Consider the following 9,437-nt stretch of genomic DNA (forward strand, 5'->3'; position numbering starts at 1 on the left):
GGAAAGAGAGGACCTGAGGCTCCGGTGCACCCCGTCTCCATGGGGACCCAGGGGTTCTGCCCCTCCGAGCGCTCACACTGACCTTCATTGTTCTCCAGGATGTTGGGTGCAAAGCCGCCCTCATCACCCACATTGGTGGCGTCCTTCCCATACTTGGCCTTGATGACCCCCTTGAGGTGGTGGTAGACCTCGGCACCGATGCGCATGGCTTCCCTGAAGGATCTGGCTCCCACAGGCAGGATCATGAACTCCTGCATGGCCAGCTTGTTTCCAGCATGGGAGCCCCCGTTGATCACATTGAAGGCCTGAGATGGAGAGAGGATGCTTAGACCTGGGCATCGATGTGGAATCCTGGATCCCCTACTTACTGAATGGTCTAGGATGAATAATTTTACTCCTCAGAGACTCCTTCCTCATTTCTATAACATGGGGACACCACCTGCTTACCTGCCGGATCTTATGTGTTAAATTAGAGCAACTGGATGTAAAGTTCTTAGCCTGTGCCTGGTGTAGCAGCTAACACTGATATGGCATATGGCACTTACTACAGGCCAGGCACTGCTCTAAGTGCTTTACCTATATTTTATTGGCTCATTTCATTCTCAAAACTACCCTGTAACTAGGTACAATTTAATATCCCTCACTTTACAGCTAAGGAAACTGAGGCATAGAGAGATTAAATAAACTTGCCTAAAATCACACAACTAGTAAAGGGACAAAACCAGCATTCGAACCCAGGAGCTTGTCTCCAGAGCTCAGGCTCTTATACAGTCTAGCCAGTAAGTAACAATAAATGGTAACATTATTACTGCAATGAAATTCAAAGGATTTCCATAAAGAGCAAATTTGGTTTGATAAGTACTAAGAAGATACAGAAATAAAATGGCAAGATCTTTGCCGTGATGAAGCTCTCGATCTGACTTGGGGTTGGGGCACGGGGGGCAGAATGAGGAATTGGAGTTACTGAGCCTGGCATTGGAGTGTGAAGGAACCTGGTTACATCAAGGGAAAGTGGCAGAGAGAGGTTAAAGGGAAGGTTTGGATTGTGGGAAAGGGGGAGGGCTGGACCGCAGCAGGAGAGGTTCCATTTCAGAAAACCATTTCTTTGGAGCTGGGTCTGAAATGTGGACTTCCCAGGGGCTGCTTATGCCCTCCCTGCTGGGTGGGGTCACCGTGGGATGCGGCGGGCAGCTGCACTCACAGGGACCGGGAGGATCAGGTCTGGGTTCCCAGCGAGATCTGCAATGTGTCGGTAGAGCGGGACCCCCTTCTCAGCTGCTCCGGCCTTGCACACAGCCAGGGACACACCCAGGATGGCATTGGCCCCAAACTTGGCTGGAGGAAGCAAGTACAAAGAAAGTGTGAGAGCATCTCACACAGGGTTTAGGGTCAGCTCCTAGAACGTCCCTTCTGGTCACTCCAGAAGGAATCCAGAACTCCAAACCACTGGGCACTGAGTTTGTTAACAGATCTCTCCCCAACAGCCTGAGGTGCTCTGGGAACACCCAGCCCAGGGGAATGTGTTGGCTTCACAGCTGTGTCCACAGCCTGGCCCAAGCCTGGCACAGGGCAGGCATCAGGAAATGCCTGTGCGATGAATACAAATCCAGCCAGTTACGGTGTGCCGCAAAATGCAAGACACAGAAATAATCCTAACCAGACCTCAGTCCGCGGTCTCGCCCCTGCCCCTCCCACAGCCCATCCCGTCCCCTGTCCCTAGCCCTTCACTCACACTTATTCTCTGTCCCATCCAGCTCAATCATAAATTTGTCAACTTTTTCTTGATCCACCACGCTTAGTTTCTGGAAGGGCAGGTTTGAGGAGGGGAGAACAGAGGTTAGATTTCTCAGGAGTCAGGGCATGTGCTGGAGGAAAGAGAAGTGCAGGTATTTGGGGCAGATGGGATGGTTGGCCAAGCCTGAGCTACTTGGGACCAGGTAGCAGGTGAGGGGGAGAGAGGGTCCTCCACTTGCCTTTTCCAGCAGTGCGGGGCCTAGAGTCTTATTGATGTGTTCCACGGCCTTCAGGACCCCTAGAGGCCGAAGCAGGGGGTTCAGATCTTCTATTCAATTAGGTCTCTTCCCGTGACCCCCAGCTCCTCAAGAGCTTTGGGTTCCCGTCCTCTACCCTGTGCAGACATCGCATACCACGTCCTGAAACCACCCCCTTGGTCTTTCCTCACCTTTCCCCAGGTAGCGAGATTTGTCTCCATCTCTTAGTTCCAGAGCTTCATAGATACCTGTGGAAGCTCCACTGGGCACAGCTGCTCGGAATCGGCCTGAGGTGGGAGGAATCGGAAGATCACAGAGAGTCAGTCCCATTCACCCCCAAAGGACTGATTGTCTCCTCTCTGAGCCCAGGGGCAGGAGGCAGTGTAGAGAGACTCGTGCTGCTCCCTGCTGGGGAGCAGGCTGGGAGAGGGGATCCCAGAGAAAGAAGTGGATGTGGCATAGAGTTGGGGGGAAAAGGCAGATGGAGTTGGGGTCTTCCCAGGTAAACCCATTCAATGGGCCTGTGTTACCCTTGGCCGTGTGCAGGTCCACCTCCACTGTGGGGTTGCCCCTGGAGTCCAGGATTTCTCGGGCAAGGATTTTCTGCATGGCCATGGCTGCAGGGCGAGAAGTGTGAGTGAGTGCAGACCGTTGACCCCTTAAGGAACCTGAAATCCCTTGCCCTTTAAAGAGTCTTCCCGCCCCAAGAAGGCAGGTGCTGGAGCTAAAAATATCCCACAAAAAGGTCACAGGCCAAAGTGGCAGGCGCAGCCCCTCCCCCACTCTGAACAGCTCCCATTCCACTCTCCGGTCTTAAGAATCTGGAGGCCTCTCTTAAAACTCCACTACTTGCTCAACCCCACCTCCTGCAAAGCTGCAGTTCTGCCTTCTCCCTCCACCCTCTGGCCAAGTACTCTGTTCTCCACGGATTCCTAGCCCTCGGATGCTCTCCTGTTAGTCTACCTCATTTTCCTGCTCCTCAGCCTTCTCCAAATCCTCAGGGGCCCCAGATTCCCCCACCTGGCTCCAACTCTAACCACGCTTCTCCATCGTCTCTGCCTGCCTCTCTTCACAGTCTCGTTTGTTTCCCTGTCCTTGGGCACCCCCATCCTGCTTGCTCCAACCCCTCCAGGCTTCTCAAGCACCCCCAGTCCCAGAAGGAAAAGAATGCTGACATTTCCCCCCCTTCTCCAAGCGGCACCACCCTCACCTTTTACCACCCCTATCCCCCGGGGCTGAAAGATTCACCAGACCTGGGATTTCTTCGCAGGGCTCCTGAGTCTAGGTGGCAGCTGGGACAGTGTCAGCTCACCCCCTCTCAGGCTGGGCATTTATCCTCCAGCCACCCTGTACCCCAGCCAGCCCCGCCTCTCACCCTCTCCATCTTCCCCCTCCAGCCCAGCTGGCAGCCAAGTGCCCACTATAGCCTAAAACAGAAGCCTTTGGCCCTAGACACCTGCCCCCTTCCCAAAAGATCAATGACTACCCCCTCCTTTCTGTTCTCCAATAAAAGCCCTTATTTTTAATTCCACTCCTGGGGAGAAACAGGGGAAGGGCTTCAGAATGGTGGGGGGTTCTCCTCTCCCCAGGATTATATTCTTTTGCAAAGGTTAAAGAGGAACTAGTGCCCTTCATGAAAGGCCAAGGGTAACCTGAGTCCTGCAGGGCTGGGGAGGGGGCCTGGAAGAGGGGCTGCAGGAACGACATCCACACGTGCTCAGCTCACTTGGAGGGCGGGGGACTGCCTCTGTCCTCAATGGGGGCAGGGGCAGGGGGTTCTGGGCAAGCTCTGAGCTCTAAAATTGTACTCCCCACTCAGAAGGTGAGAGTCTCACCTCTCAGGGTCCCCATTGCGGCCTCCCTCGGCTCCACCCCATCCTACCCTCTCTCGGCCAGCAAGGGCAGTGGGGGAGGGGACAGACTGACGAATTTAGACAGGCCCTCAGAGTTGGCGCGGCTCCCTACTGATAGCGCTAGGACAGCACTTATCGCCCTGCGTGGAGTCAGGAGCCCTCTCCCCACCGACCGCGGGCGCTTCAGGTCGTGATCCCAGCCCATCAGGGAATGATGCTGAATCAAAAGTGAAAAAAATGAATGGACGAGAGGAGGGGGTGGCCCTTTCCGAGCGTCTGACCGCTGGGGGCCAGTTGGGTGGTCGGCTAGCAGCATTGCAGGGAAGTGGGTCTCTGCACTCGGTGACTCTCTCCGCCTCGGCGGGCCTGAGGTCTGCCCCGACTTTGGCTGCAGCCCCTGCCGGAAGCTGAGGGCACGCCCGGGCTCCGGCCGGCCGGCCGGCGAACGAGAATCATCAGCTTCCCTGCTCGTCGCCCCCGACTCGGAAGACCTTTCCGCCGGCGCCGCAGCGGCCGGCGCCCAGTGACTCAGCCCCGGGCTCTCTCCCGAGCTCCCCTCCCCGCCCTGCCGGCCCCGCGGTGTGTCTCCCAGCCCCCATCTCAGGATCCCTACCCCCGGTCTTTCATCTCGCCCTCCCCCCCCTTATCTCTGGCCGCTCCCTCTCCGGAGATTTCCACCCTGGGGAAGGGGGTGCGGCAGGCCAAGGGTCAGGAGACGGCGGGCGGGGAGCGCCGCCACGTGCCCGCGTGAGGCCCCGCCCGGGCCGCCCAGTGACTCAGCCACCGCGGCTGTCGAGGAACACGGGTTGGGGGAGCGTGGATGCCCCTGGGGTTCGGAGTGGCCGCGAGGGCACCACGTCCGCCGGCGAGGACCCGAGAAGAGCGGAGGCCCTTCCCGCCCGGGAGGCGCCCCTCCCCCGAGGGACCGGAAGTGGCCAAGCCCCTCAGCTGCCCGGGCGGCCAGCAAGGGCTAGTTCACCTAAGCAGGCCGCCGGGTCCTGCCCCACCCTCTTCCCGGTGGGCGGTGAGTGAACTAATTGCACACAAGTTCTTACCATAAGTTTTACTGAAAAAGGAGAAAAAACGTAACGGGCCAACGTAGAAGGGACTTTCCCCTTCTTGAAAAAGTTGCAATCATGAAACCGCTTAGTATTCTTCCGCCTTGAAAAGTAAGCCCGCCTGTCTCGCCCCACGGTCGCTCAGTGACCTCTATAGAGACGGGCCAAGGGGCACGGCCGGTGACCCAAACTGCTGACCGGGGGACAGGCGGAGCTGTGACGTGGGGGTGAGGCCTGAGGCTGGAGATGATCCAGCGCGAGGGATAATCCCCTGGAGTCGAGGTGGGCTCCAGCCAGTGCCACTTGTGTCGCCCGGGTAGATGCTGGGGACAGAAGTGTCCCTGGTGGATGCCTTCAATTCTGAAAACGGCCGGGTTATTTTGCCAAATTTCCCTTTACTCCCTTATTTCTCGAATAAATAAAATCAAGGGGGGGGCAGAAGCGGCAATGCGCACGCCTCGCCCCCGCCCCTTCCGCCCGGCGGGAGACACGTCCCCGGCCGGCCTTTCTTCGCAGGGGGTCCAAATCCGTCCCGCCCGGTGCGCCCGGGCGTGCGCCCGCGAAGCCAGCAGCCAACCCTAAACGCGCCACGCGCTTTCCCTCCCGGCCCGGGCGCAGGCGCGGGCGCAGGCGCCGCCGCCGCCCGCCGTTCCTTTCCCCCAACACCCCCCCGCCACGGCAGAGGTGGGGGAAGGGGGAGTCATTCCGTTTAACCCTGAGTTACCCGAACCCTCTTTAATTTGCTAAATTTGCAGTTTGCTAATTCTTTCTCTTTTCACTTTCCTTCCTCCCTCTGGCTCACTCCCTTTCCGTACACCAAAGTCTGACTGATATTCTATGCGAAGTGGAGGGAGCCCTAACCCTAACCCACCCCCGCCCCCCATCCTTTTTGCGTCGCTTTCCATCGAACTCTGCAAATTTTGCAGTGGGGGGGGATTTTTTTATATTGCACTTGCAAAGTTCGCTATCTGGGCAGGCGAGGAGAAGGAGGGAGGGAATGGGGAGCAGGCCCCGCCCCCACCGCCCTTTGCAAATAAAAATCTAGGGGGGTGGGGAGGAGCAGGAAGTGGCGGTGCGAGGGCTGATGCACTGCTAGGAGAGCCGCGGTCCGGACAGCAGCGCGTGCCCCAAGCTCTCCGCCTTCCCCCGCCCGCCAGCCCGAGGCAGCCCGAGCCCAGCCCGTGGCCCCAGCAGCAGCCCCGAGAGCACCCCAGTAGCAGCGCCATGGCCGGCTGGAACGCCTACATCGAAAACCTCATGGCGGACGGGGTGTGTCAGGACGCGGCCATCGTGGGCTATAAGGATTCGCCCTCCGTCTGGGCCGCCGTCCCCGGGAAGACCTTCGTCAACATCACGGTACTGCGAGGCCTGCGCGGAGACTGGCCGGGCTTGCACCCTGAGGGAGGGACTTGGGTGGTGGCGGGCGCGGTCTGGGGAGGGCAGCGAAAGGCGGTGACCCGGTCCTTGCCCTGGAGGTGGCGCGAATGGCGGCTGCACGTGAGCGGGTCCCTCCGTGGCCTCCTGAGTCCTACGCCCCGGGCGGCGGCGCCCAGCCAGCCCGCCGCTCCGCTTTCCGCGACGGGGCGTTACATCCGGGACACAGGGCGGGGAGGGGCGCACCGCCCGGTGCGGCGGCCCACTTCCGCCTCCTCCAGGGTGGGTCGGGCACGCACCGCAATTTCCGCTTGGGACTGTGATTGAGAAGGGACTTGGGGACCCCTGGACCCCCTAGCTCTACTTCCGGCCGCCAGCTCGCGCCCCCTTCACCATTGTTCCTCCTTATGGGGGAGGGAGCCCCAGTCGCATGGCCTGGGTCCCATGCCCGTCCTCCATGGGCTCCCTGCTCCTCCCAACTCCGTAAGAGGGCTAGGCCGCCACACGACCTCCCCCCACCCCAAGTCGGCACGTCGGACTCAACATTCCTGTGAGGCCAGCCCCGGAAGTCCCCTCGCCCTCCTTTCCCGCCATCCGGCGGGGCCTGGAGCAGGGGAACTTTGTGAGAAGTTCTAGGACAGTATTTAAGTGAAGGAATAAGGGACGAGTACTGCTGTACCCATCACCACCTCCTCTGTCCACACTGCCCGGAAGTGGGGAGGGGGAGCGGAAGTTCGAAATGGGGGGGAAGGGGATTTCCGGGCGGGAGGGGACCGGATGTGGGCATTTGGGGTGTTAAGGGGGAGGGGGAGATACGTTCCCTGGGGTATCTAGACCCGAGGGCTGGCTTGCCGGCTCTAGTCCCAGGTCCCCTCCAAAAGTTTTTCAACTTTCCCGGGAAGCCCCCAGGCCTCTGCTTCCTCATCTTAGAGCTTAAATACCTGGATCTAAACTCTAGGTTACTTGGAGACCCAGGCGTCCGGGCCCCTAACAACTCTTGCAGAACCTTTGACCAAATAAGGGCAAAGTTGCTTCGCCTGCTTTGCCCGCCCCCTCCCTTTCCCTCTTCGCTTCTGCTTTTCCTGAAGGAGTTCTGAGCATCCAAAGGCTCCCCACTCCATTCCACTCCATTCTCTTAACTGCTTTTTGGCCCCCTTTATTTCCTGGGTTTGCTTTCCCTATTAAACGACATCTAAGTTTCCAGAAGAATATATTGTCCCTTCTTATTACCGTTCTCTAGGTTTGAAGATCATGAACTTTTTGTGTACTAGCTTCCAACAGTCCTGAGTCTCTCAAATTTCACGGATGTGTACAAAGCACATAATATACACATCTCACCCCCAGGGGGTTTAGCTTCCCGGAGAAATGGAAGGCAGGTGGGTCCTTGGAGAAAAAGGTGGGAACCGTGGTGTAGTGACTAACTTGATGGGTGCTTGATTCCCCTTCCAGCCAGCTGAGGTTGGTACCCTGGTTGGCAAAGACCGGTCGAGTTTTTTCGTGAATGGGCTAACGCTTGGGGGCCAGAAATGTTCTGTGATCCGGGACTCACTGATGCAGGAAGGGGAATTTACCATGGATCTTCGTACCAAGAGCACCTCCGGAGCCCCCACCTTCAATATCACTGTCACCCTGACTACCAAGAGTGAGTTTGAGTCTTACCCTTTCTCTAGCTCCAAAATCTCTACTGTACTTCCATCTATTAATTTTTTGGGTTCTTCTGTGTGGATCACCCAGTATGAAGGGGTCAGACCAGGTTTCTACTCCCAGCCTGCTGGATGCTGGGACATTGGATTGTCCCTTCAGTTCTCAGTTCCTCATCTTACAATGTGAAGAAGTTGAACTGTATTACCTCATAAGTTCCTTCTTGCCTTGAGCCTTTTCACATGAGAAACTTCTTATATTCTTGGAGGAGGTAGGCTGTTAAGTCATAAGCCAGCACTTAGCTCTTGTGTTCTGAGCTCTTTTCTTAAAACTTGGAGGTGGCAGGCTCATCCACAGCCGTTTCTAGCCTGAACACGAGTCAACACATTGTCCACAAGCCTTTGACCCCTAAATTTTACTGTGTTCCTTTCCAGCCTTTAAGCTTGGTTTTCCTCTTTTGAAAAGCCCTATTGTTTCAGGGTGACTGACAGCCTGCCTGTGTGTGGGGGGGTTGGGAGAGATGAGGTTGGGTTACAGCCCCCAGGGCTGGACAGCTGCTGAACAGCTGGCCGGGGGTGGGATTGTGACACCTGGGTCCTAGCCTCCTTTCTCTTTCCTCCAGCGCTAGTCCTGCTGATGGGCAAAGAAGGTATCCACGGTGGTACGATCAACAAGAAATGTCATGAAATGGCCTCCCACCTGCGGCGTTCCCAGTACTGACCTCGTCTGTCACTCCCCACTGCTTTTGCACCCCTCTCCTTCCCACACACACATACACCATTTTTATTTTTTGGGCCATTACCCCACACCCCTTATTGCTGCCAAAACCACATGGGCTGGGGGCCTGGGCTGGATGGACAGACACCCTTCCCCCAACCCATACCCCTCCTGTGTGTGGTTGGAAAACTTTTTTTTTTGTTTTTTTTTTTCCTGAATAAAAAAGATTATACTGACAAGGTGCTGTGTGGTTTTAGCCTGGGTGTCAGGATGGAGGACAGCCACTGTGATCTGCCTCCATCCTGGCTTGGGGTCAGAAGCAGCAGAATAATGGAGGCATTACAAAGTCTAGGGTTTTGAGCTTGCTTTCATGTCCAGGATTAAACACCTGTTTCAGGCCTACCTGGCCAGGTGGGCCAGCCCTACCTAGGTCCTCAGTGTGCTAACTGAATTGGTAGATAATGGAATAGAGCCATCCAGACCAAGAGAATGGGTCCAGGCCTGCGGGCAAGGCAGAGGCCAGTTGAGTCATCCTCACACATGGGTGGAGCTCCCCCTCTCGGAGTCACAACAGATGCCTATTGGGGCTGCCCTTAAGACTACAGGTTAGGGCTTCCCTGGTGGCATAGTGGTTGGGAGTCCGCCTGCCGATGCAGGGGACATGGGTTCATGCCCTGGTCCAGGAGGGTCCCACATGCCACGGAGCGGCTGGGCCCGTGAGCCATGGCCACTGAGCCTGCACGTCCAGAGCCTGTGCTCCGCAATGGGAGAGGCCACAACAGCGAGAGGCCAGCGTACGGCAA

At 57.2% G+C, this 9,437-nt stretch overlaps 2 protein-coding genes across 5 annotated transcripts in view; one reads left to right on the top strand and one right to left on the bottom strand.

The window, feature by feature from the left end:
* The window catches only part of ENO3 (enolase 3), a 6,331-nt gene extending 3,005 nt beyond the window's left edge, over window positions 1–3,326 (bottom strand). The window contains exons 1-7 of one of the 4 annotated variants that reach the window (XM_007457696.1): window positions 3,245–3,326; window positions 2,522–2,608; window positions 2,183–2,278; window positions 1,974–2,032; window positions 1,733–1,802; window positions 1,202–1,335; window positions 83–305 (exon numbers count right to left, since the gene is read on the bottom strand). In XM_007457696.1, coding sequence (XP_007457758.1) covers window positions 83–305; window positions 1,202–1,335; window positions 1,733–1,802; window positions 1,974–2,032; window positions 2,183–2,278; window positions 2,522–2,606 — 667 coding nt within the window. In that variant the 5' untranslated portion in view covers window positions 2,607–2,608; window positions 3,245–3,326. Of the gene's footprint in view, window positions 1–82; window positions 306–1,201; window positions 1,336–1,732; window positions 1,803–1,973; window positions 2,033–2,182; window positions 2,279–2,521; window positions 2,609–3,094 lie in introns of all 4 variants that reach the window. The other 3 variants (XM_007457698.1, XM_007457697.1, XM_007457699.1) reach the window with 3 other exon arrangements.
* Window positions 3,327–5,933: 2,607 nt separating this feature from the next.
* PFN1 (profilin 1) lies at window positions 5,934–8,873 on the top strand. Its single transcript, XM_007457702.1, has 3 exons — window positions 5,934–6,258; window positions 7,726–7,918; window positions 8,540–8,873. Exons 1-3 carry the CDS (start codon window positions 6,127–6,129, stop codon window positions 8,635–8,637), a joined length of 423 nt encoding a protein of 140 aa, XP_007457764.1. The 5' UTR covers window positions 5,934–6,126; the 3' UTR covers window positions 8,638–8,873.
* Window positions 8,874–9,437: the final 564 nt, after the last annotated feature.

Source organism: Lipotes vexillifer, unplaced genomic scaffold, assembly GCF_000442215.2.
Source record: "Lipotes vexillifer unplaced genomic scaffold, Lipotes_vexillifer_v1.1 scaffold611, whole genome shotgun sequence".
Lineage (NCBI taxonomy): Eukaryota > Metazoa > Chordata > Mammalia > Artiodactyla > Lipotidae > Lipotes > Lipotes vexillifer.

Excerpts from the sequence above, each read along its gene's own strand:
- PFN1 (XM_007457702.1), top strand. The coding sequence starts at position 6,127 with ATGGCCGGCTGGAACGCCTACATCGAAAACCTCATGGCGGACGGGGTG. Across the intron at positions 6,259-7,725 it reads AGACCTTCGTCAACATCACG|CCAGCTGAGGTTGGTACCCT; the intron begins GTACTGCGAGGC and ends TTCCCCTTCCAG. Across the intron at positions 7,919-8,539 it reads TGTCACCCTGACTACCAAGA|CGCTAGTCCTGCTGATGGGC; the intron begins GTGAGTTTGAGT and ends TCTTTCCTCCAG.